Here is a 27090-nt window from a genome sequence, read left to right on the forward strand (position 1 = left end):
GGCGGGCGGTCCCGGGGAGGAGCGGGAGCGGGGCCGGGCCGGGGAGGGCGGGCAGGCCGGCAGCCGGGCGCTGCCGCTGAGAGCCGGGAGCCGTCTGGCATGGTGTCGGTGGGGGAGCGTCGCCCGCCGGCCGGGGCGGCCGGGGACCTGGCGGCGCTGGCGGAGCTGGACGAGGCGGCGATGCTGGGCGGGCTGCGGGAGCGGTTCCTGCGGCAGCAGATCTACGTGAGGGCCGGGGGCCGGGGCCGGGGCGGGGGGCGGCGGCGGGCGCTCGGCTGACCGGCTCTCTCCTCTCCGCCAGACCGACGTCGGGGACATCCTCATCGCCATGAACCCCTTCCAGCCCCTGCCGCTGTACGGGAGAGAGGTGAGCCCCCGCGGGCCCCCGCCGGCCGGGCCCCGCTACCCCCCAGCCCCTTCACCGCCTCCCCGCCATTGCTTTCCCCCCCCAGGTCTCCGAGCGGTACCGGCACCACGAGACCAGCACGCTGTTGCCCCACATCTTCGCCGTGGCCAGCCGGGCCTACCACGCCATGCTGGGCCGCCGGGGCGGCGCGCCCCAGAACCAGTGTATCGTCATCAGGTGAGGCCTGGGGGGCTCTCGCTGGAGCCCGGCGGAGGCTGGGGTCCGGGTAGCGGCCACCAAGCTCTCGCTGGGCTCTCCCCGCTGAAGTTTCAGGCGAAGCTCCTCTCCGATGCTGTTGGCGGGTCAAAACCCAGCTGCGCTTGCGACGCATCCCCGTTCCCCACCTGTCCGCCTTCCAGACAGGAGAGCGGGCAAGTCGCGAACGGAGGTGCGTGGCAAACAAAGCTGGCTTTTGTGGAGCAGCTCAGCTGCCGATGCTGGCAACGCAGGTGAATATGTTGGGTTTGCTCCTGGAGGGATGCGGAATCGGAAAGATTTAACTAGCTCTGGGGAAAGCCATAGGATGCTCTTCTTTGGGGAAACAAGGCCCACTCTAACTGCTGTAAGAAAGGTTACACATAATGGAAGGGACCTGTTTTCCCAAAGTGGAGCTTCCCATATATAACCGAAGAGCAGCAGGAAGAAAAACCTTTTTGCCCTAAGACCAGGCAGCTTTTTTGCCCTAAGACCTTTGGGAATCTGGTCAGGGAAAATCTTATTGTCACGGTCAGTTCTGTGCACTAGAAGGGAAAAAGATGGGCTCGTGTAACCAAAGAGTGTACCAGTGTCACGAGCATTTTACTCCATGATGTCACTATTGTTCGGCTGAAACTGTGCAGGGCAGCAGATAGCATCAACTAGTAGAGAAAGCCTCAAACAGTATCAACTAGCAGAGAAACCCTCAAGACACTAACCGCCTGTTCTGCGTGTTGTAGAGAATGGTTTGTCATCTCAGTTGAAATGTTAATTGCCAGCTTGTTTGATTTAATGTTCCCTTCTTTATATTGGTCTTCTGATTATTTTATCCATATTTTCAGTCTACATGGTGTGGAAATGGCTTGCTGAATCACTGCTGAGTGTTCTGGTGGGACTGGGAGCTGACCCTGAGGGTTGCTTGCTCCCCACTCATTCCTCTGGCCTGCAAGCCATCAGTGCCTGTGCTTCACACGAAGTGCTATCATGAGGTGGTGGCCGTGGAGTCAGCAGGTGGAAGAGGTGCTGCTGGTAGGGCTCTTAGGGATGGAGAACAGTCATAGTATTTGTATGGGGAGATGGAAGATAAGAAAGAGTAACCTGTGGGTGTTTGCCAAGAAGTCAGTGGTCTGATTGTTTTCTCCCAGCAGTTTGTGGTCTCAGCGATGACAGTGTGAGATACTCCTGTGCATCTTGAAATCCTATTGATTGGTCTGTGTGTTGCTGTCACAGGAAGTTCATGGTTTTGTTTTCTGTGAGTGGAGAAACACTCATTAATAAGATGACCTGTCATGAGCAAAGTTGGGGTGGAGGGGGAGGAGGAATTCACTCCTGTTATACCACGGTTCATCAGAACAGCACGGGGAGGCGCCAGGCTCTGCTGTTCTTTGTGGTCTCTCTGGTCTCTCCAGCTTAGTCTGGGAGGTCTGGATGGCATGTTTCAGAGGCTGATGTTGCACGCAGCAGCTGCCTCCAGGTGACAAATGCTCATTGCAATCAAGTTGTCCTGTGCTGCAAATTCCGCTGGCTCCTTTTCCCTTCCCAGTCCCAAAGGACGTTAGTCACAGCCTGGGTATGCTGTGGTACAGCACTTGGGTCTCCTGGAGATGGCTTTGGTTTTTTTCACAGCCTGGGGCAGCTACACACCTGCAGCTGGATAGTGTTTGCAGGACCTGGTGAAGCTGTTGTGCTTGTAGGAGAGTAAAAAGACAAGCTTGAACCGAGGGATTGCTGACTGATAGTGCTTTTGTGGAGGAAGGAAGTCACTGAAAACAAAAAACCATCTTACATACTGAGCAGGGACACCGTCTGGATGGCATGTTCTCAGGCGCAAAATGGTCATGGTTTTTTTGTGCATATTCAGATGGTGATGGTCTGATCTGTGCTTGAGATCAGGTATCTGTTGCAGTATTTGAGGTATTTAGCCACCTATGACACATAATTGATCCCAAGCACAGAGCCATTGGGAGCTACAAAGCACTAAAGCCACACCAGATGCTCAAAGGTCGGGTGTGGAAATGGAGACCTGCCCTCAAGTATACCTTCAGCATTTCCTGCATTTTTTTTTCTATGCATACACTGAAGTTCTCTGCCAGCATGACGTTGTCGGTCAAGGACACGTTGTCTCACTGGTTGTAAATTCCCCCTCCCCGGACTGGAGAAACTGCGCTTTCCCAGTGCTGCTTGTTTGACTTAGAGGCGGAGGAGCTGGGCATGTGTGACGGAAGAGTGACGTGCACCACTGTGGGTGTGCGGGCAGCGCTGCGGCGGTGTGCCCACGTTCTCAACCGGCTGGTGCATGTGAATGTGTGAAGTGCCTGAGATTTGAGATCGCCGCGGTATCTCAAGATCAGTACTCGTTGTGGATATAGAAGGATGGGGCAAATCTCTTTGAAGAACGAGGAAGCTGTTGACTCCAGCATATGTGGGGGAGACAATGTGTCAGATCACTTTTGAAGGAGGTTGTTTTCCAGAAATTACATATATTTTTTCTTAAGAAGCAGAGCAAATGTTCTGTCCAGTGCACCCCATCCAGAGGTGACAGCATGGGCTATCTGTACTCCCTTGCAGATGGGTAAAATTCTCCTGGGGAGGGATCAGGACCTCTCGGGACCTGCCGCGTAAAGCTGTGGTGTGGGTTTGTACTCACAACTTAGCTGAAAAAGTTGTGAAACCCTTGGAGAGGGGAGCACTCTGTGCTGGGGCACCAAGACATAAGGGACAGAACAACTATATTTTACAGCTCCTGGAATTTCCTTTGCTTTTTCTTGGCAGTGGAGAGAGTGGTGCAGGGAAAACAGAGAGTACGAAGCTATTGTTGCAGCACATAATGAACCTATGCAAAGGCAACTCGCAGCTGGAGCAGCAGATCCTTCAGGTAGGTCATTACAGGATGGTGCCTGAAGATGCAGAAGCAACACTGCTGCAAGACAACTTGCGTTAGGCTGAGGAAGCCTGCTGATGAATCACCACCACAAGTCAGGGAGCAAAACATAAGACACATAAGAAAATAGCGGATTAGGATGGTGAAATAGCTGACCACAAATGAGAACGGTTGGTAAGTCAGTAATTCTGTTTGCTGGGAATGTAGTGGTATCTTAAATGACAGAAAACTATTGTGATCGTTTATCATGTTCTCTGTGACAGGGGATTAGGGGCATTTTTCTGAATAATTTCCTGTTTGAGGTAGAACAGGGACTTTTGTTAGAAAAATGAAGTCTTGATTTAGTGGTACACAGGGAGAATCTGCACAGCCTTCGGTCACCTTTACTTGGCTACTTATACTTACTGTCAGGCACATACCTGCTAACTGGCTATCTTAATCTTTGCTATTGTCGTATACCGTTGCTAGCTGATTTTGAAACACATTTGTCTCTTTGGTCTGAAGTATTTCCACTTGAATTGCTCCCCAAGGAGTTGTGGGATTTTTGGAGCAAATCATACTTTAACCTGCCATGTGATAGATTAAGCAGAATGAGTTCTTGGACTACTTCATTTTGAAGTTTTCATGTTTCCTGTAGAATCAGAGAGATCTTTCGGTGTGTGGAGGGTTAACTTTGGCTGGACACCAGGTGCCCACCAAGCTGCTCTAGAGCTCCCCCTCGTCAACTGGACTGGGGGAGAAAAATAGGACAGAAGGCTCGTGGGTCGAGATAAGGACAGGGAGAGACCACTCACGAGGCGAAACAGACTCGACTTGGGGAAAATTAATTTAATTTATTACCAATTAACAACAGAGTAGGGTAACAAGAAATAAGAACAAATCTTAAAACACCTTCCCCCCACCCATCCCTTCTTCCCAGGCTCAACTTCACCCCCAATTTCTCTGCCTCCTCCCCCCGAGCAGCACAGGGGGACGGGAATGGGGGTTGGGGTCAGTTCACCCCACGCTGTCTCTGCTGCTCCTTCCTCCTCAGGGGAGGACTCCTCACACTCTGCCCCTGCTCCAGCGCGGGGTCCCTCCCACGGCAGACAGTCCTCCACGAACTGCTCCAGCGTGAGCCCTTCCCAGGGCTGCAGTTCCTCACCAACTGCTCCAGCGGGGTCCCTTCCACGGGGCGCAGTCCTTCAGGAGCAGACTGCTCCAGCGTGGGTCCCCCGTGGGGTCACCAGTCCTGCCAGCAAACCTGCTCCAGCCTGCGCTCCTCTCTCCACAAGGGCCACAGGTCCTGCCAGGGGCCTGATCCAGCCTCGGCTTCCCACGGGATCACAGCCTCCTTCGGGCATCCCCCTGCTCCGGTGTGGGGTCCTCCAGGGGCTGCAGGTGGATTTCTGCTCCAGCGTGGACCTCCATGGGCTGCAGGGGGACAGCCTGCCTCACCATGGGCTTCCCCAGGGGCTGCAGGGGAATCTCTGCTCCGGCGCCTGGAGCACCTCCTCCCCTCCTTCTTCACTGGCCTTGGTGTCTGCAGGGCTCTGCCTCTCACGTATTCTCACTCCTCTCTCTGGCTGCTGTTGCGCAGCAATTTTTCCCCCTTCTTAACTATGTTCTCCCAGAGGCGCTACCACCATCACTGATGGGCACGGCCTTGGCCAGCAGCAGGTCCATCTTGGAGCTGGCTGGCATTAGCTTTATTGGACATGGGGGAGGCTTCTGGCATCTGCTCACAGAAGCCACTCCTGTAGCCCTTCCCACCACCAAAACCTTGCCATGTAAACACTGTGCTATGCTTTGGGCTCTGAAATGGCATGTTATTTCAGTGTGGTATCATCCACGGTGGATCCGCGGTGCATGCCTGTGCTCCGTTGTGGGAACGTGGCATTGATATACCTGCTGGCTCCACGTAGAGCTGGCCTGGGCCACACTGCCAAGCCACGCCTGACCTGAGCGGGTTCAGGAAGCAGGATAGCTGTGTTTGCTCAGCGTAGTGTCTTGCCTAATGGACCCTGAAAGACTTGCAATGCTTGTAGCCAGCCTGCAATTCCTCCATTGGAAACAAAGTTCACTTCAATCCAGGTGAGCTGCCCTTGGAAAACCTAGAGGTGACAGAAGACATAATAGTTAATTTTATTTGGTTCCTGTAGATATATTCAAGGGCCACGTTAGCCCTTTTGGGATTACAGTGTCATGCTGTAAAGCTGTGTTCAGCAGGCTGCCCAGCATGTACCCTAAAGGATCACTCTTCCAGTCAGCAGTCATTCTTTGCTCAAATACGGAAAAATTGTTGTTTGACCTTGTTTGCATCCAGTTTACCAAGCTGGTCTGATTGTTCTGTTAGTTTCTTTATAATTCACTGTCCTGAGCCTTATGCTCTCTACAAATTTCAGTAGCTAAGTTATCATGCTTACATTTACTGACTCCCATATTTACCTTGTTTATTGTTGTAGTATAGCAATGAAATTGTCTAGTGATACCATGTCAGATACTTTGTGGAAATCTGTTATACAAACCTTACCTTTTAACAAATGAGTCAATGATCTTACTGAGATCAAATCAGTTTGATTGTGCGTATTTTCAGTAATCTCATGCTGCTTAGTCTTTGTTGTATTTGCCTCTTTCACTTCCTTTATCCACGATATGATAAAATAGGCGCTCTTGAGTCCTCGTGGAGTGGTTCCTATTCCAGCTGAATGCTGAACAGTCAATGCTGAAGTTAAACTTTTCCAAGTAAGTTAGATTGGATCACTTAATTTGAAGAATGCTTGTTCTGCTTGCTCACTTGTTTTAGGTAAATCCGTTGCTTGAAGCTTTTGGCAATGCCCAGACTGTGATGAATGACAACAGCAGCCGCTTTGGAAAATACATACAGCTGCGTTTCCAGAAGAATACAGGTGAAGTCAAGGGCAATTACTAGTCTGGGGGATGGTTAGGCACTGGAGGGAGTGGACTGAGTAGCCAGAACTTGCAGAGGGTGAAATTTTGACACTTGACTCCCTGTGGGAAGGGTGTGCAATTAAGTAAAATTTTACAGCAACCACAGCTGTAGGATAAGGCCTGGGTTTGGACAGTGTGGGAATACAGGAAGGATAGGGGGGTGATGGTGCAGGGGAGGTATCAGTAATACTCTGCGGCACCAGAAGCCTTGGTTGGTGCTAAAGGAGGTGAGCAGACATCTCTAAGATGATGGGAAGCATGGAGAAGCCCATTTCCAGGGTGCTGGGCAGCCTAGAGGGTGTTGTACACAAGAAAGTTATTTTAGACAATTCCATGCTCCTATCACCAAATGAGAGATGCAGGACAGCTCAGTCAGCTTCATGTCCCCAAGTGCAATGTTTACCCTGTCACCTTCTTGTGTGCAGTGCGAGGTGCAAAGCTGAGTGAGTACCTGTTAGAGAAGTCACGAGTAGTGCAACAAGATACCAGGGAGAGGAATTTCCATATCTTCTACTACATGTTTGCTGGACTCTCTTCTGAGGAAAAGGAGATGTATGGGCTATTGGATCCTTCACTCTACAGGTACTTCAAAGGCAGACACTAGTTTAGTCTTCGTGATGGGGGATGGAGGGGAAAGCAGCGTAATGGAGCCTATGCCTCTGCCCTGTGGCTGTATCTGTGGAGTCTGGTACAGGTAAACGAACAGAAGAGTGGGATCTGAATGGAGCTGGATGAAGAAATCTTATGGGTCATCATGGAAGCTGGGAGGTCTGGAGTCTCTTCTTTGTTGCATTACCTTGGAAATGTTTCTTTCCCTTTCACGTCTCCACTGCTGCTGATCTGCTTTTTTCCATTGGGACTGACTTCCGGTGCTGATTGTGTGACGGTTTTGTGTGGGATATACCCTTTCTCAGGTACATAAGTGGACGATTCGGTACACAGGATGTAGCTCAGCGCTGGAAGCACAAATACCAAGAGGTGTGCAATGCCCTTGACATGGTGGGCTTCCAAGAACAGGTCAGTCTGGGGTCATTTAATTTCCATCTGTGCTTCCTGCAGGCATAGGGTTTCTTTCTGGCTGCTGTTTTGAGGCTCAGGGCTATTTCTCTCCATTCTGGATTTTCCATATTGCTTCCAAATGACCTGAGCCTGTCAGACTTTGTATAGAGCCTTTTCCCAGAGGCTGCCTGTGCCTTTCTCTCAGCTCTCCAACTTTGGGGGCCTCCATGTTGTCTGTTACATGCTGATAGGTTTTCAGTCACCTTTCTTTTGTGTTTTAGGAGCAAGTGGACATGCAGGCTATCTTGGCTGGTGTGTTGTCTCTGGGCAATGTGACCTTTGAGCCTGAGGAGAGCAATGGGTCTGTAAAAGTGAGTGAAGCCTCCCGGGGATGGCTGAAGGCTGCAGCGGTGAGTCACAAGAAGAGCTGACAGAAACCTTACGGATATGATGCTGGTTCCCACTGGCAGTGTGACTGCAGGAGCTGCTCCTGCCAGAGATGGCAGAGGACATTTCTGCCTCAGAGTGTGAACGCTCCTGGAGAACAAGGAGTTTTTTCCAGAAATGCACAGTATGACCCCACGACTGCATTTGTGTTCACTGCTATTCATTCCCAAAGAGACCCTTCTCAACTTCTGTTCCTTGTGTGTCTAGAACCAGTGTCTTGTATATGGCGATATCACATGTGCCTTCTTGACTTCATACAATACAAGCTTTTTAAAATTAAATGTTTTATGTTACTAAGTGTGATGATGCCTTGGAGAAATTCAGGTGTGCAGTATCTGAACACTAGTTCTGTGTTTTCAACAGATCTTGTCCAAGGATACCACCTTAACTGCTATCAATTTTTGTTGGTTATCCAGAATTAAACTTCCTACTATTTCACGTGAATGAAAGTATCACAGATTAAGAAGTATATATTCCCCAGTACCATCCCGTTTTTATTATATGGGATGGATACATTATCCTGCTTTGTTAACCACACAGAACAGAAAAGTGTAACATATTTCTGCCTTTTCTACGTCTTTTTATTTTGACCTATTTGAAATCCCAGCACCCTTGGGTTTTGGTTTCACTCACATCTCTCTGCCTGTTTCCCTCCTACACCATACCAGAAACAACCACCTACATCTGTTCAGCAGCCAGCTTCTTTTTGTCTTACTTCTTAAAGTCTGCTCCTTGTTTTTTTGCCCAGGGGAGGGGAATTCCTGTTAAAGCAATGACTGAGGGGTTCAGTTGTGTCTGTTTGTTTCCTGTCTCTTGTGGGTTCGTGTTACTCTGATGTCTGCTGAAGCTCAGACCTCTCAGCACCTGCACAGTCACCTCTATGCGGTGCTGTTCAATAAGTCATTAAACCACTCAGCAGGGACTGGCGTGGCTCCCAGAGAAGGTGAAAGGTGGCAGCACTGGGAGAGCAAAAGAGAAGGTATTTCAGAAAGAGGGCAAGAGTGAGCTTGGTCACTGCAGGGATAATGCAGATCTCAGAGCCTGCATCTGACTCCAGTGCTGCGAGATGTTAACAGTAATACTTACCTTACAGCAGAGCTCAAAGGCCTGAATCTGAATCATGACCCCATTACACTGCGTGTTGCATGGACGCAAGGACATGCAATTCCCACAGGTAGAGCAAGGGTTTACTATTGATTGTCCTCATCTATTTCCTCTCTCCCAGGGCCAGTTTGGAGTCCAAGAAGATGAACTGTTAAAATGCCTTATTTGTAAAATGTCGGTGACCCGAGGAGAACAGATTCAGCGTTTTCACACCCAGCAGCAGGCAGAAGGTAAGAAACATAATGATTTGCAGATGTGCTGGCTAGAAAGACTGACCCGTATTTGGTGGAAGGGTATCCCCACACATGTGCAACTTGTTGGGAACAAAGATGTCTGTCTGTGCCCCATCATTCCTCTTGCACAGAGACAAGTATATCAATGTTTATCTGTTTAGTCTCTTACTGACATGTAGGACCATGAATGCTGCTTTTGTTTGATCTCCAGGAGACTTCAGAGATTAAGTGAGAAACCAAGGAATTAGCCTTGCTTTCTCCCTCAGTCCAGCCTAGAAGGAAACTGTAGGTATTTGTACCAAAGAGGGGAAGGCTCCTGTTGCAGAATGCTGGCAGTGTGCAGAGGCAGTAGGTGGAGAAATAACTGAGAGAATCAATGAGATAGCACAGTATCAGGGAAGGAGTGAGGTGAAAGGGGAGTATGTTAAAGTAGCAAGTGCACAGTGTTATTTTCTCTTTCAATAAGAAAAGAAAATAATCCAAGAGAATCTGCACAAAAAGGTTCAGTTAAAATAAAAGATTTTAAAAATTAAAAAAAAAAAGCATGAAAACCCAGGATTTCTAGATTATTGCTTAAAATAAATGAAAGAAAAAACTGAAAATGGGGAATTAGCTAGTTCTGTTTCCCGAATGTCTTCTCTTGCATCTCTCTAGACCATAAAATAAACATCTCCCATCAGTAGGTTCATCATGCAGTAGGTCATGTTGATTTGGTCTCCTTCTTGGAATGTCAGCAAGTTTTCCATCAATTGCGTCCTCCTCTTGTCCACAGTCTTTAAACATTTGGCAGCTGTGGGCAAGGAGGAACAGAACCATTCAATTTTCCAAGTACAACTTGGAGCCTCTCACTTAGTTTAGCAGTGAGGGGATCCGCACTCAGTAGGCCTTCAGAGGGGAAAGCAAATCTTTGGATATTCTAAAAAGTGGCAGGACTTTTTTGGAAAGGCGATTTTCCATTTTACATGGTCTCACAAGTGCCCTAGTATGCCGTATCTGTTCTTGTAGAAAGATTGTGAAGATTTTTGAATGAAAGAGCTCTCTTTGAGCTTACAGAGGGCAGGGACAATCTGACAGATATCTAATGTTTATCTGATCTTTAAAATAGCTTCATAAACCACGAGACATTGTTGCTAGAGGTGGATGCCTTGAGCCAGCTCGTGTGCTGTGTTCCCTGCTCTCCTTGGAGCCCTTCAGTGAGCTGCTGTTGTCCTCTCTGTGCAGATGCTCGGGACTCCATTGCAAAGGTGGCATATGGCCGAGTATTTGGCTGGATCGTTTGCAAGATCAATGAGCTGCTGGCTGAGAACGTGGATCCTGAAGTGGAATTGAGGGAGATAGGTGAGTTCGGCCTGCCTTGCTCCTGTTCTGTCCTCAAATGTGCGTCCCTCAGACACAACGAAGGAAAGGCACAATGTGAGGTTTTGCAGAGATCGCATGCAGGGATCCATCATGAAAGACACGATTGTGTTGGAGATACCAGTCAGCAGCATGAATTCTGTAGGACCTTGGCCGACTCTGAGCAGTTGGTTAGTCTGAAGCGACCGGGAGGCTGTAGTTCTGGGACACTCTGTCTGGCTTTGCAGAGGAGCCGGGGGTGGGAGTAGGGCTTCTCCTCACTAGTTCTCCAAGGGGAGTTATGGGAGTGGTGCCGCTGGTAACTTAATTGGGGTTTCTCTGTGCCACAAGAGCTGGGTGATGGGAGATTTAGTTGTGTGTTGGGGTACGCAAGGTATCTGCAGGGATGGTCTGCAGGCTCCATGCTGTGCTCATCTTCCCTCCTTTAGGTATCTTGGATATTTTTGGGTTTGAAAACTTTGCAGTGAATCGTTTCGAACAGCTTTGCATAAACTTGGCCAATGAGCAGCTGCAGCACTTCTTCAACCATGTAAGTCTTCTGTGGGCGATCTCACCTTCTGCGGCAGAGAAAGCAGAGCACTGATCTACCTGGCATATGAAGGAGAGCTTGGGGAAAACAGGTCTGCTGCCTGGAAGGACAGAAATGGTGATTAGTGAAGCAGGGTAGAGAGCAGCAACCTTCTCTGCTGTGGCAGGGGAGCCACTGGGGCAGGGAAGGACGAAGTAGAAGGGTCAAGCAGTGACCAAAGTGGGCAGAGCAGGGACACTCACACTCTGAGAAGTGTTCCTGCATTAGGCACCAGCATCAGTGAGTGATAGGCTTATGGATGAGCATGCAGAACAGCAGTTTCATCCTGGCCTCTCATGCCATGGGTCAGAGAGCCACGCCTCTGTCCTCTGTTCAGGGTGGGAAGGAAGATGTTCAGGGCTGTCTAGCCAAGTCTGCTGGGTGCTCCTACCTCTTTTTTCTCTGTTTCAGCACATTTTCCAGCTGGAGCAGGCTGCCTATAAGGAAGAAGAGCTGCCTTGGGAGACAATCACATTCAACAATAATGAACCTATTCTGGTGAGTGAGAGGACTGACAGAAGAGAATTGCTCCATCCAGCCAACACAGGAGTCTTGCTGTCATGGGGAGGAAATGCACCTGGGAAGAACCTCTTCAAAGGGTGGTGTAGGTGAGAGTGGATGCCCTGTACTGCTTTAGATATCTGTAATGTGTCTCCTTTCCCTGCAGAATATGCTCCTGGCCAAGCCGCTTGGGCTCCTGTCTCTTCTGGATGAGCAGAGTGCATTCCCTCAGGTATGCATGAGACGGGGGCAGGGAGAATAGTGTGAGGGAATCTAGCAATAAATATCCGGGCTGCAAGAGAGAACTCTTATGTTGGAGCATGACTTTAAAGAGCAGGATGAGCAGAAGTGTTTCCATAGGTGACTGATGAGACAGGACAGCCAGATCAGGGACAGTCTAACGGTATAACGGTATTGGCATCCCTGTGGAGAGCCAGAGAGAGAGTACAGTATGAAACTGTTGCACAGCCAAGGCCACTTCAACACTTTTGTTTGCTTCCATGTGCCCTGATCAGGTCTCTGTTGCATCCTTATTGTTTGATTATGAAATCTGTTTTCTTGCAGGCAACTGATAAGACATTTGTGGATAAACTAAACAGCAGCTTCAAGGGGAATTTACACTACCAGCCAGGCCGAGGCCGTGTTTTGGGCTTCAGCATCATTCACTATGCTGGGAAAGTATGTACTGTTTGCAGGAAGAATGCTGTTGTAATGTATGTGGGAGGGGGAAATGTGTTGCTTGACAAATAAGGCTTTGATATTAAGGAGTGTATGGCTTTGATATTAAGGAGAGTATGGTCCAACAATGATATAACAGAAGCGATGTGTTCCCAGGGAGTTGGGAGCTCTGGTCTTAGAATAGTCCTCTATAAAATAAAAGCCCTGCATCCACTGTGCAGCACCCAAGGACAGTCTAATGGCTTCACCTTTACCTATTGGGTTCCAGAGCATAGCAGTCACTATTTTATTGCAAACACTGAGGAACACAGTGAAAGCAGCCAGGTGTTTTCAAAGTGGAGGCAATTATTTACACATTCAATGGTATCTAAGCAGCTTGGGGTTTAGGACTATGCATGTAACCTTACTGCCACCAGTTTTGAAAGCATTGGCCCAATGCTTTGGCCAATTTTGCTTTGGCCCAATGCTTTTGGCCCAATACGTTGAATTGATTGGAGATAATTTTTGGAGCAGGAGCAGACGTGACAATTCAGATTGTCATATGCAATTTCGTAATCTAATCTCACCATTGTTGACTAAGTGACATTCTTCATGACAAAAATTAACACCTAACATAGAAAGGAGAGTGGCAGGCTGCAGATGAGAAAGGAAGGGAGCAAGAGAAACAAGGGGATGCATGACAACAAGATGGAAGCCTATTCAAAGGGAAGAGGGGGAGAGCAAGGAAAAGAGTGAAGCATAAACCAAAAGTAAATGAAACTTCATAATCAAGGAAAGGAGAACAAGAAAAGGTGGAGTGTTATGCTCCACTCCTGTGGTTCTAATGCCTCAGTGCTGTCCGCAGGGTTTTGTTCCTCAGGATTTGCATATGAATGGAGTGCATATGCATTTACAAAATTCGTGTGCGAGCCAGTGTACAGAATTCACATGTAAGCCAGTGTACATGCAGTTTAACAGTTGCTCCTGGCAAGCTGTGGAGGTGGCTTTCACAGCAAGCCCGTGAGCACTGCTGGCCTTAGTGACTTGCTGCCCTTTCCCCTAGGTGCAATATACTGCTGAGGGCTTTCTAGAGAAGAACAGAGACACCTTGCCAGCCAACATCCATGGGCTCTTCATCAACAGCATCACCCCCTTGCTCAGCATGCTGTTCACAGGCAAGTCCCTCTGCTATGAAAGGGCATCCCACATGAATCAAGGCCCACCTTGGCAAAGTTAAGTGTGGGGATGAGGCTCTTGTGCTAAGAATGTGTTTCACAGCTGGCAGCCGCAGGGAAGCTCTGGGAAGGCTGCAGCCTGGTGTGGGGCTGCCGGTATATACCGAGCTGTTGCAGCTGTTTGTTCCCCTGTGGAAAGCAAGGCAGGTTGTGTCCTCGTCCAGAGAAGTAGCCACTGCTCAGATGTCTTCCCTCAGATCAGATAGCCCGTCTTCTCCAGGGCTGGTGCAGGACTGTCTCCACTGGCCCTTTCCATGTGCTCTGTTCTTATCTAGAAATGGACAAGGTCATAGCTTCTAGCTTTTCACACTGAAAATAGAGTGCTGTAAAGCCACAAGCAATAAGTAGAAATAATGCTTTTCAAACACATTTTGTTTTTCAGGTAGAACTTGTTAAAAAAACTCTGTGGTCGTGCATTATTTTTCTCCCGCCACTACACTCCGTTTTTCCAGTTATTAATAAGCCCTCAGAGACTCCAAGGCTTCTGTGAAAGTAAACATTTAAAGAAAAGTCAGGTGGATGCTTCCTTGGAATTTGTCTGGCTGAACAGAGTGCTTCTGGTGCAGAATTTTTTTTTTTGTCCTGTTCAGTCCATGCCAGTTTCCGGGATTTACAAGTAACTAATGAATTTCATTTCTATTCTCCACTGTGTTTTTCAGCTCTTCTGCTCAGGAGTATCTTTCTTGATTACCACTTCCACACTGTTACTGAAGATACTTAGTCTAGTCCCAACTCTTTGAAAGTTCACGAAGAGCAGAGATAACCTATCCTCAGATTGGTTCTCCAGTCCTGGGCAGCCGCCTCTAGGTGGCCCTGCTCAGCAAAGGGGTTGGCCCAGATGACCTCCAGAGGTCCTTTCCAACCTCGCCCTATCTGTGATTCTATGATCCACATGAGACTGCTGCATCAACAGCATGCAAGGCTGTCATTAGATCCTTCAGTAAATTCAACTTCCCTGAATTTTTCATCTTGTCACTGAATTAGTTTTAAGCTATCTGACTTTGTATAACCTCCTGTCTTGACTGCTGTAGGTGAGCTTCCCATTTGCTGTCCGTACTTTTCTTCTGCATTGTTACATGCCCATTGATGATATTTCTTTTGAAGGTCATATAGCATTGTTCAATAACCTGATTGCCTTGTCTTCTCAGTGGCAGAGAATAATATTGCCTGCATTGTATGCTTCATATATTTGCATTTTTTTCTCCCTTTCTTTAGCTCTTTCCTTGTATTTCCACATGGTGAAACCTAATGCCCTGTCTGTGATTCAGTATTTGTAGGGAGTCTTGTGTGTGAAGCGATGTTTGAATGTTTAGAGTCATGGTTGATTGTGAGCCAAGGTACAAAACTAACCATTGTCCCTGTTCTTCCAGCCACTATCTCCAGGACAGGGACACTGATGCCTCACGTGAAAGCCAAGGTATTGCACTTCAGGTCCACGTGGCAATTGATAAATGGTGGCACAGTTACCTGACATTTATTATTTGAGAAACTGGCTGAAAATGAGAGCAGACAGAAATTGGTTGAAAATAAGAGCAGACAGCAATCTGCTTGCAACAATTTCTCCTTTGTTTTCTACCGGGTTTTCTGCTTGCTTCTGCTGATATGTTTAACTTGTCTTCCCTCCCCTGAAATCCATTCTCTCTCCGTTTTGCCATCTGCCTTCCAGCGGAGCTCTTTGGATGGCAATCAAGCACTTCTTCCAGGGGTGATCTTTTGTTTGGGTCTGGTTTCAGGTCATGCCAGGAGCAGACAACAAGTTCAACAGCACACGAAAACAGTCTGCCGGAGCTCAGTTCCGGGTAAAGTATCGCTGCCCCACACTGCCCCTTGGGATGAGTGCAGTGATATTTTAGTGAGAGCTTCCAGGCTGCTAAGTGTAGTTAAAGCACCCAGCACGTAGATGGGGGTTTTTCTGGGTGCCAAGCACAGCTGATCACGGTGAGAGTAACCCGGTTGTTATCAGAGCCTCGGAAGTTGCTGTAGGGTGGGAAAATGGTTCTTGCTGCAGGATATTGCACACCGGGCTCCGGCAGTGCTTTGGCTTGCTGGACTGTTGATCTTTCTTTCTCTGTGCTCACCAGCATTCCCTGATGGTGCTCATGGAGAGGATGTATTCTGCCAACCCGCACTTTGTGCGCTGTATAAAGCCCAACAGCCAGAAGGACCCAGGTGTGGTGGACAGCCAGGTGGTGCTGCTGCAGGTGAGGAGAAGCAGTGTCCTTTACAGGTGCTTCTGCCACGTCTCAGTGCAGAGGGCAGACCCCACCAAAAGGCCGTGGAGATAGCTGGAAGCTGACTAGTCTGAGTCTCCCCTTGCAAGAGAAAGAGTAGGCACACTTTTTATGCATGTAAAGATTCTGGGTAATTGCTTGGTTTTGTGACACAGGCTGCTAGGTCCAGGTTTTGCAGTCTTAGTTCTCTCCCATTTCTTTTTCATGAATGCAATGAGATCTGCTTGTCAGGCCTGGATGGGGACTGGTACTGACAGTACTCCAGAAAAAATGATGCTTCCCAGAGGAAACTGTTCTCACCCGTCAGCCAAGGCAACTCTGAATAGGAGCCAAGATGGGATCACTTTGATAGGAGCTGACATGTGCTGATATGACTGTCTTTGGATATTGTGTCAGGTCTGAGATCCAGATGCTTTAAAGAATACTGAAAATGATCAGAAGAATTCAGAAATCTCTGTGGCCTGTTTAATATATATAAGAACGGATAGGATTAAGAGGGAAGTTCATCCGTGCCTCAGAGTACTTCTTTGTCCAGATTAGGAAGTAAAAGGCTATCCTCCAAGAGACAGAGGCAAAGCAGTACGCATGGCTGGAAGGTGAAGTTATTTCAGTCATTGGTTTTTATGGTTTCCAACTTTTAACTGAGAGTGGTTAATCATCACAGTTACAGGATGTGGTAAATTCAGTCTTTAACCAAGGAAACATTTTCAGAAGTAAACTTTTTCGTTTTGAACTAGAGAAATTTAGGGCTGAGTGAAGGCATTTCTGGCTGCAGAGGAAAAAACAGATGACCTGTTTCTGTTTGTTTCTCTGATCCTCTTTGTGGTGCTGCTTCAGCTCCGGTACAACGGACTGCTGGAGACAATCCGTATCCGAAGACATGGTTTCTCCTGGAGACCCTCGTTTGAGGAATTTGCTGAAAGGTTTGTTAAAACCTCTGAATGTTCCTTGTTAGATATTGTTAGGGAAACAACCCTGGTAACCAGATATGGGCAAGGAGTGAAACAGCCTTTTCAAAGTTTATGTGCCTAAGATCATGGGGTTGTTTGCTGTGGGAGGCTGAGTGGGAAAGACAGTGATTTATTGTTGTTTGCTATGAGGGTGACATGGATCAGCTCAGCACATCAAGGATGTGGCTCTTACCTTGCTGTATTGGTTTGTTTTTCACAGATATGGAATTCTTCTAGTTAAACCAGATGTTTCCCTCACTAAAGAAAGGTAGGAACTCTTCTTTTGTTACATGCAATCCAGTTTGTTCTTCAGAGACTTTTGCTCTCAGAGTAGCATAGCAAATTGAGTAAAAGGAACAAAGTGAGGAGGAATTTTGTGGTGATGGGGAACACAAATCCCTAGGCAAGGACAGTTAGTGTTTAAAAAGCATTTGGTACAATGATGAATGAAATCTTTCTTGAATTGCTATGTAGCAATTCAATTACTGGAAAACCTTGCTATTCTGTGGAATGAGAACTGGCTAATGTACTCAATTTAGGGAGTCACAGTAATGGTCAAGGGTATCCACTGAACTCCGTGTGGCAGGGACTCAGGCTTTTTGCTGATGGCCTCATGGGAGAAGAAGAAGATAAAGACAATGCTGAGCAAGCAGCCAGCACTGAATGTCTCCCAGGCTGGAGAGGATTTTTGTGGTCCAAGAATTTTTTATGTGTACAGGCATAATATACCCCCAGCACTTTCAGAACCTGACTGTTCCTTACACACATAAATGTCCCTCCAGCTTTTCAGTCTTACCCTGTCAGCTTTTTACTTCCTACAGCTAGGGCAGCAGCTCCCCACCTTTTCTTTTCCACTTTCCCTGTCCCTCCTTCCTGCCGTCGTCAATTGTGACTGGTAGTGAAAATGAAGTATGTAGGGCAGCCAGATGATTTTTTTTTTTTTTTTAATTAAGAAAAGGATATGAATGCTCTCCTGGAAAAGTTCTCTCCTGGCAGTAGCTCCTCCAGCCTTCACAGAGCTTCCTTGAAGTTACTGATGATACTGAATTAATAAGAATTGTAAACCCAATTGAGGCCCAAGTCAAGAGAGAATCTCATGGATGAGAGAAAGATGATGGTAGACAGGCAGCACGGTGTGTTTTCAGACAGAAAAATCATAGGATGCTTTTGAGAAAAGAATTACCTTGGATATAGATTCTGGCACAGCGGAAGTTGGCTGAGATAGAAGGAAAAGCACTTCTGCTTTGCTATATGAGATACTAGCAAAAAGTGCCACTATGGTTTCACAGCCTGGATTTGCAGGCAGAGGGAGGAAGCTGTCTGTGTGGTGCAGATAGAGTATTGCTTTCAATTCCAAGTGTTGCTGAATCTTTCTGAGTGACCCAGATTTTATCACTAGAGTCTGCGAAATGAAACTGGAATTGGAAAACAGACTTTCTTCTGGAAGTCTTGCTTTGCCAACCTTGCAACTTGTGTGCTCCAAAGAGCTTAGAAATGAAATGAGGGAAAACAGTTCTGAGAAGAAAATAGGCTCTGCAGAATTGCCTCCCAGGGAGCTGAAGGAAATCTGCCTCTAGGAAACCCATTGCTGATGTTTCTGAATGTGATCCTAGCTGTACCTCAAGGAGCACTACAGATTGACAGCCAGTTACTGAATGTGATCGGGTGACAGGGGACAGAGAATGTAATGCAGAATCATTGAGGCACTTTCTTCCTCTTTATGCACCTAAAACCACTGGCTGCGTGGTGCTCACTTTGGGTGGAAAATGATTTATTTCACTTTTTTCCTTTCTTTCAGCTGCTTGGAGATACTGCAAAGTACAGAGCTGACAGGCTGGCTGTGTGGGTAGGTGTGGATCACTGTTGCTGGGAATGAGGGGCCTGAACTGCAGAGACTTTATACATGTAGACTGTTGTCTGGTTCTCTTCAGGGAGAACTTTGTGGCTGTAGGAAGAGCCTGTCCAAAGGATGATTGGATGCAAGTCTAGACAAACTGTTTCTCACTGCTTCTTTCTCTCCCCAACTTCTCAGGAAGTCACGACTTTTCTTTAAATATTGGCACCAGGAACAGCTGGCAAAGTACGTGGAGCGACTGGAAAGAGCAGCAGTTGTCATACAGAAAGGTGAGCACTGGGGCAGCAGAGTCCCTCAACTTATCTCAGACCAGGGCAAGGAAAAACTTTTCTCCGGTCCCTGCTCCACCATTGCGCCTTTGCAGATGACAGAAAGGCAGGCCAGGCGCCATCTCCACGTCAAGGCCCTGTGGAGTCAGAGTGCTTATTGCAGGTGCCCACCTCCTCAGTGCTCATCCTCAATCGGGGAGAGTCATCAGACAGTGTGAGCCTTGGAAAGGGAAAGCACGTGTGCAGGACAACTGAGCTGAGCAGGAGAGCATATGATTTGGCCGCGTCCCAAGATCTGGGTTACCGTCCTCTGGAGTGAGGGCTTGTTTGTGAATGGTGTTGAACTGAGGAGAGGGAAAGGAAGAGGAGTGAAGCAGATCTCATTCCTGCTTTCAGAGACAGGCAGAAGGGGATGAAGTTTTATTTTGGTGTGTTTTTTTTCTTTCCTTTCCAGGTAGCTTCTGCTGTGGCAGCCTGTTTCTCCAGAGTAGGCACTGTGGGCAGTTTGGTACTTCCCTCTGCACAGGCTCCATGAGGACTGTGCAGCCAGGAGGAGGAGGCTGTCACCCTGCCTGGTCCCTCTCTGTTGTACTTCTCTTCTGTATGGGTTGTTGCACTGCTGAAGTGTCTGAGCAGCTTCCATCTATGCACTGTACAGTATGACAAACATCAGACTGTCACATGCTGTGCCTTGTCCTCATCCACGGGGAAGATGTGTGGGTAGTGGGAAATGAGAGAGTGCGGCTTTCAGTTCATGTGCTTTAGTACCTGGTAGAGTAGGTGGGATAATGCAGTGTCTCTAAAGCTCCTGATGAACCCTGTGATGGCTGCTTATGGGAAAGGTTGTCCTGTGGGCCACCAAGGAAATCCTGTGTCCTGCACAGAACAGCTTTGCTTTTACTGAGTAGTGTCTGAAGGGTACTGGGGAGATAGATGGTTAACAGAGGCCCTTCTGTGAGACTTTGGTTTTTAGGTATCCTGTGCCTTGGCATTAGAGATGAGAGGTTAGATCTGTAATTTGATTTTTTTTAAGTCCATGATCTGGCAGCTTAGAGAGTAGAAGACAGTTCTCATGTGGTTTTGACTGCCTGCTCAAGTAGAGTCTGCGTTGCTTTTTATTAATGTGATTGAAGTGTTGAGGGCTTTGCACTGGGTGAAGGAATATCACTCAATGCACTTCCCCCGGGCAGTGACAAAGACAGGATGAGCATTTTTTTTTGTCTAACCACAGCTTTTCTCTGAACAGTTTTCAGGGGATTCAGATACAGGAAGAGTTACCTAAAACTTGTGGCTGAGCTGAGAGCTCAAGCGCAGCGGCTACAGGAGGAGGCAGAGAGAGAAAGAAGCCGGCAGCTGGCGGCAGAAGCAGAGGCCCAGAGTGAGTTCTCCCACTCCCACTGCCCTGCGCGTGGCCACTCATGCCATGATCACCTTGAAGTGCTGTAAGCTCCAGGTGACAATGGCCTGTCCTCGGCTCTCCTGGGGCTGGGGGCTCCACCAATGCGGTGGGCAGGGAGGTGCCGACATTGCTGCCATTTGAGAGTGCGGCTTTCTCCATGGGGAGCAGGAGCAGCAGGTGAAGGTCGTTTGCCTGGCTGTGTTGGGAGGAGTGCCAAGCTGTGTCTTTCCCACACAGTCCATGCAGCAGAGCCTGTCCCTGTCCTGGGCACACGGAGGATGGATCTCATGGATTTTTGGATGCTAGATTTCATCTACTTCTTTCCTCCTGTTGCAGAAAGAATCTCCCTCCCAGTCCCCATGCCACGAAGGAGGCACCCTCAGCCTTGTCCCCATCGTCCTGTTAAGCCACCGCAGCCACCAGTGCCACGGCCACGCAGCAAACTAACAGAGGTAGCGATATTGGCTCTGCATGGGGCTCCTTAGCCGGGTGTCCTGGTTCCCCACTCCCTTCACCTTCCGCATGCATGTGGTCCCAGGAGAACATTGTCATTCTTGTTACGACAAGTGAGAGAGTCCTTTCCTACTGTGGTTAGTTAAAAAGCATGGTCAGGACCTTTGAGGAACTGAAAGCAGCATTTGATAGTTTGCAACTGGTCTTGTCTTAAGGGACTCAGGAATGGGATCACTACCAAAGTGATCCCTTCAAAGGTCCCCTGCCATTGACCTTGCTTTCACGCCTGCTTTCCCCCTCTCTCCACTTTCAGTCCACTCCTTTTGATAACTTCTTGGACCCTTCTGCGCCTCGCCCTGTTCTGGGGACAGAGGAACAGACTGGAGAAGAGGCAGAAATGAGGAAACTCAAGAGAGGAGCAACTCTCCGCTGGTTCAAAGAGACGCAAGCCCAGAAGGTCATGCAGGATGATGGGGCCTTTCCAAGCTGGCTGCATGGGATGATCAGCCGGAGGTGAGTACGCTGGACACAGTGGCCGCAGTTTGGGCTGTGGCAGGCAGGCAGGCAGAAGCTGCTGTGTCCTTAGGAGGACTGCAGAGGTTGGATTTGCCAGGATTTGCCTCCTTAAGGAATGGGAGTGACCTGCATAACCTTTCATTTTTAGGCTGTGAGCTTCAAACCCTTCGGGGGAAGCTTGGAGCTCCCTGTCACAGGATGCAAATGCTGAAACTTTACATGGGTCCAGGGAAAGACTGTGGAAACTCATAGGAAATAAGTCCACTGTGGATTCCTAAATATAGGTCCTGTGCAGGGAAGGGAGACTTGAAAAGTACTTGGAGAGGAAATATATGCATGCGTTTACCCTGTTGTGGACCGTTTGCAGAGACGTGATATGGAATGAAGATGGACTTTTGGTCTGACTCATTATGACTGTTCTCATATCTCTCAGTTTAGGCCAGGAGGAGATATCACTTTACAGCAAGAGAACACAGAATTAAGTGTACATTTATTTTAAAAAAGTATTAAGAGAAGCTTTAGTGAGTACCCAATAGCAAGATTCCCTCAAAGCCCCCAGAGACAGGAAAAGGAAGGCTTTTTGTTGATACCTCTGCCCATCTAAGGAGAGTGCAGCATAGGTGGAATTTGCATCCCTTTAGGCTGGGAGAGACATCCACAAAGCCCTACCTTCTTATGGAGTTGTTTATGAGACACTGAACTCTCAAGCTTTTTTTGGAAAACCTTTATTTAAATGCTTGAAATTTTGCTACTGGGTATGCCTCGCACTTCACTGTCTTGGCTGAGCCAAGCATTACTTTGCAAGCAGTCTGATAATTAGAGAAATGCTGATTATGCCAGTGATCAGATAGGAGGAAGACAGTGGGGTTAGCAGGTAGACGTCAGAATTTCTGGCTATAGTCTCCCCTGTGTGCAAATTAATCTATGGTGCCGCATGCTTGCTAACTGCCAGTGTCCCTTATTTGGTGGGGCTTGTGTGTGGGCATTGCTGCCAAGCGCGCCGGTCACTTGAACACCCTTATCATCTTGTTCCAGTTTGTAACTTTTTTCTGTTAAAGCTGCAAGTCTCCTTCAGTCTTACTAGATCTCTTATCAGTGTGAACATTACTCAGAGACATTATACAGCATGTTAGCTTAGTAAAGGACACTACAGTAGCTGACAACTCCCTGGTAGCTGCATTTTTTTTCTTTTTTAAGGTAATTAACAAAGGCCCCGCCTGCATTAATGCTTTTGTCCACAGATCCAAGAATGCAGGAGAGGAACTAACACCTGGAAGACAAAACTGTCTGAATCCAAATATAGGCTAGCCGTGAGCACTTCACAATGAAGGACATAGCAGATCCTTCCCAAAGACACTGAAGATTAGATACTTTTGAAGTGGTGCTTCCTGTTGCTGGATTTAAGTCTCCATACAGCAGTGTAAGCTCAGACTCATGTAAGAGAACAGCCAGAGCAATCCCAGACCGCACTGGTGATTTGCAGTCAGCTTTAGCCTGGAGCAGGGCACGTGACAAGCACAAAGCGATGCTTTGTCTGTTGGGCAGAGAGGGGGAAAACCTCCTTCCAGCAGGAATTTTAGAGAACCAGACTGGTATAATCCAAGTTGGTGTTTTTCCAAGGCACTGGGCTTACCTTGTGCTGAGCACCACTACCCCACAGCATCCTTGCTTCTTCCGTCAGCCCTAGAGCGTAGGAAATGCATATGTGCACAGCCTCCTCATCTCAGCAATGCTTTGTAATATGTGCTCTGTGCTGGAAGGCAGCTGTTGCTGTTGCACTAGTCAGACCGCTGGAGCAGGTTTGGAGCAGCCCTGCTTGGAGAGGCTTTGGCTGAGAGCATTGTGCCTCCTCAGCCTGCTAACGCCTCCTTGCACGAGCAAGCTTGAGTCTGGAAACCTCTGTCTAGGAACACATGGGGCAGATGCCGGCCTCCCTGTGGACTGGGAGTATTGCCATGGCAGCACGTGAGATAGGATGGGAATCCCTGCACAGAGGCAGCTGCTCACTGTCCGCTGAAAAACTCTTCCAGGGAAGCTGAAAACTTGCTGATTGACAAGCCTTTGGGTTGCTTCCTTGTTCGGATCAGCCAGAGCCGACCGGGCTACACCTTGACATACAGGTAGGTAATAACCCTTGCAGAGAAGGTAAAAAGAAGGTCCTAAACTGAGCAATGCATGGCTGGAGGAGTTAACTTCCTCCACAGAGGAGTCCAGTGAGGATGATGCTCAGCCTCTCCTGTTGCAGGTCCCTCAGACAGTTTGGAGTAGGAGACAGAACACTGCGGAGTCTGCCTCTTGCCAAAAAATAGATCTACTTGTGGGTGGGGTGCTGCGCCTCCAAGGGTGCAGGTCCTGCTTGGGCTGTGCTATATGGCTGAGTGGGCAAACCAGGTTGGAAGAACATTGACTGGAGTCTAGAGGAGATGAGTGCAGAGGAGGGTGTGAGGAGAGGCAATCAGAGTGCTACAAGGGCATGGTCTTTGTACAGCCTGAGGCAAAGGGTAGGGCAGAGTTGTAATGTGGACAACAAGCATGGGAGGTGGTACAGTCTGCTGGGGTTTGGATCCGGCTGCTGGGGTTCTACTGTCACTGATGTTGTGGAAATTCCTGCTCCTCCAGCACCTACTAGCACAGTGTGTGACACTCCAGCATGGAGCATCTCCTGCATTTTTGTGATATTTGTTACTGTGGCTCCTGATCACATCTGGCCTCTTAAGACAACAAGTGCAGAAAGCAATGACTGGGTCCTGGAGAGACATTGTGGCCCCATGCCATGACTATTTCTGTCTGTCCATCTCCCCAGGGGTGAAGGCCGCTGCAGACACTATATGATCGAGATGCAGCCCAATGCACGCTATGTCATCCTGGGGGAAGACCGGGCTCACGCCTCGCTCACCGAACTGGTTCGGTATCACCAGACTGTGGGCATCCAGCCCTTCATGGAGATACTGACTGTTCCCTGTGGGCAGGTGAATGTTGAGGGTCTGCGACCAGAAAAGGGGATGGGGCATGGGCTGTGCCCTGAGCAGACAGAGCCACTGCGGCAGCATCTCTCTTTTGTGTTCCTGTTGTGGGTATCCCCTTCTGGCCAAGCAGCTTGGCCTCTTCTGCATGCACTGGGAAATGCCACTAGCTGGGCACTGGGGAGTCCTGGGGTGGGGGAGAGGCCCTGGCAGGTGGATGACATGCCCCTGCCCCCTGAACGTCAGCAGTGGTCACAGCTGGGTATTCCTCTTTGTTGTGGTGTTTGGGGTGTGTGGAGGGTCTGCAAGCCACTGCTGAATCCACTCCTCCCTCCCTCAGAAAAGTAGTGAGAGTTTGGATTATGAAGATCTGGAGCGCCTCAGGCTGGGTGCACCAGCAGCCGAGGGGGAGACCCCTCCAGAGCAGCAGCCCTGCCCCTCCAGGTCTTCCATCAGCAGACCTGCTCTGCAGTCAGGAGCAGCCGCGGTTCTCAGACACGTGTGGTTCAGGAGGACCGAGAATTGCCAAAACGAACAAAGCCTGGACAAGAGTAGGACAAAGCCAAGCTCAGGCAAGGAGAGAGGCAGCCAACGAGCTTTCCCTCGCCTCCACTCTTCCATACGCCTGGCAATGCAGGAAATCCAGCAGGTGAGCTGGGGCATATCCTCTGCCAAACCTTGCCACCACAGCCACTCTGGGAGACATGGAGCTGCCCTGCCCAGGGGCAGGAGAGGGGAGGCTTCCACAAATACACTCGGTTTCCTAGCTCCTGGGTCACAGGTTTTATTTGGTGGTCTTGGGTCAAGACTGTGTTCATTGGAAGTGCTGGGCTAGGGGAGGCCCTGGGAGAGGCTCGCTGAGATGCCCAAAGAAAAGTCCACAACAGAAGGGGCTGTGATGTGGCCAGCGTCCCAGTCGCTGCTCCCCTAATGCTGTCTCTCTGCTTCTCACTGCAGTTCTCTTCCACTCCCTTGAGCACCTCTGAACAGAGCTGCCATCAGACTCTCAGCATTAAGGATGTAAAGCCCAAGTGACACGGTAAGAGGAGACGGCACACAGGAGGGCAGACAGCAATTGCAGCTTCCCCGGGAAATGGAGGAGCAACGGGGCTCTTCCCTTCCTGCTCCACCTGGCACATCTCTTGGCCACCAACTACCTAGAAACAGAGCAGGAAAAACGGGGCAGTGACCAGCTTCCATTCCAGGACTGCAAAGAGACCAGGAAAAATGGGAAAAATCAGCATAAAGTTGGGTTCCCAGCACCCGTGGTGCACAGTCTGCTTGCAGTACAATAACAAGGCTGCTGGAGGGAGCTCACAGTTTGTTAGAGGCCTGGGGCTGGAAGGACGAGTGCTATCGGAAAGCATATCTGCACACTACAGTAGTCAGCTGCAGTGGCTTAATGTTGTGGAGAGACGCACGTATCAGAAGTGGGTGCTGGGCAGAGAGCCCTGGGGGGTAGCAGAGGCAATGAGCCAAAGGCAAGGCTGAGAACATAAGAACAGTCTGTGAGGACTTTAAACAAGGTCTCAGCAGCTGGAAACAGCTGGTTACTGAGGCTGTAATATACTGGGTGGGTTATAGGAGTATATGGAGTGGGCCAGGAAGGGCCACCTGACACAGTTGGCTATGCCCAGTGTGTTAATTGTCTGTAGCATCTGGTGGATGAGCAGCTCCCCCGCGCAGACAGTGGGTAAATCCCTGTCCTATTCAGTTGCTGAAGGCAGAAGGAAGCAGTAGTGCTGTTGTACACCTCTGGAAAAATCTGGATTTGTGTCAGCTGGGAGTGGAGAGGGATCAGAAGACCATGCTGTTGGCTGCAGAACCACTGTGGGGCTTGCAGCCTTGCGCCAGGATTGCCGAGTTCCCTGCATGATTCTGCTCCCAGGAATTTGTGTTGGAGCAAAGCTGTTTAGCTGGGGCCTGTCTTGTCTTCCTCTTCATGGCTGAGAAAATACTCTCCCTGAAGTGTTTGACTCAACTGCTTCATTCCTGTATGTGGGTATTCATATACCGAGGGGATGCTCCTTGTGTCTGAGGTTAGGCAGAAGAAAGACAAAACGTGTGGGATCTGCATAGATGACTGCAAGTGTGTCGTACTGGGATTGCTGAGTGGAGCCCTCTTTTTATGTCCTCCACTGAGTTGTGTGTCTTGACTTTCTTGCAGGTCAAAGTGGCTCAGCCCTGTCCTCTTCCAGTGCTGCCTAACTGGGTGAACATATCCAGACATACAGCAGCCTTTTTTCTCCCCCCCCCTTTTTTTTTCTTTTTGTTTTTGCTGCACCCAGCTGGCCCTGTGCCTTTAGACAGGACTGCTGCAGAAATGAACTTTCATCTGCACTCAGCCGGTCTCGGTGGCTGAGACTGCAGTATCTGGACCAGTCTCATCCTGGCAGAGGGGAGAGGATGGGAGCAGTCACAGACTGCACAGATCCACAGTGCCTGACAGTCTGCGTGTCGATACTTCAGCGTGCGTGGAGACCCCTCGCTGCGCACCGTTAATAGTCACAAACTGGATATCTCCCAACAACGTGTTCTCTCACAGATACCTGTACTGATTTCCTACCTGTTTCTTTTCAAGTCCTCTGTTTTGGTCCTGTGTATCTGCTGCTCTGGGTGCCCAGGGAAGCTGGGCTTGGGCTTGGGAAGTAAGGAATGAGACTGGTGTGTCCTTTTTGCTGAGCAGAGGAGCACTTGAACAGGAGCTGAAACAAGGGGCAAGAAGATCTTTCTGCAGAGGGAATTTCCTGCCCGTGCATCAGTGTGCTGGCACGCTGCTCCCAGTCCTTAGCCAGAGCTCAAGTCAGGGAGTCACTGATTAAACCCTCTTGTTCATCCTGGTTGGAATCACTGCAAGTCCAGGCTGGACAACATCCTACAACATCCTGTCTACACTGAGGGTAGAGGCCTCGCAACATACAGGACCACGCTACTTGTTATG

At 48.9% G+C, this 27090-nt stretch overlaps 1 protein-coding gene across 1 annotated transcript; it reads left to right on the plus strand.

The window, feature by feature from the left end:
* The first annotated feature begins 71 nt into the window (after nt 1-71).
* LOC104009103 (myosin-IIIb) lies at nt 72-27090 on the plus strand. Its single transcript, XM_087773248.1, has 30 exons — nt 72-225; nt 302-367; nt 453-583; nt 3374-3476; nt 6268-6370; nt 6839-6995; nt 7328-7430; nt 7694-7822; nt 9085-9193; nt 10418-10534; nt 10981-11081; nt 11532-11618; nt 11788-11853; nt 12186-12299; nt 13342-13453; nt 14884-14930; nt 15247-15312; nt 15595-15714; nt 16582-16667; nt 16915-16962; nt 18493-18540; nt 18727-18818; nt 20065-20196; nt 20554-20669; nt 20984-21183; nt 23217-23306; nt 23990-24155; nt 24490-24798; nt 25107-25188; nt 26317-27090. Exons 1-29 carry the CDS (start codon nt 100-102, stop codon nt 25182-25184), a joined length of 3222 nt encoding a protein of 1073 aa, XP_087629374.1. The 5' UTR covers nt 72-99; the 3' UTR covers nt 25185-25188; nt 26317-27090.

The sequence above is a fragment of the Nipponia nippon genome, unplaced genomic scaffold, assembly GCF_047370975.1.
Source record: "Nipponia nippon isolate SJK-2023a ecotype South Korea unplaced genomic scaffold, ASM4737097v1 scaffold_39, whole genome shotgun sequence".
Taxonomy (NCBI): Eukaryota; Metazoa; Chordata; class Aves; order Pelecaniformes; family Threskiornithidae; genus Nipponia; species Nipponia nippon.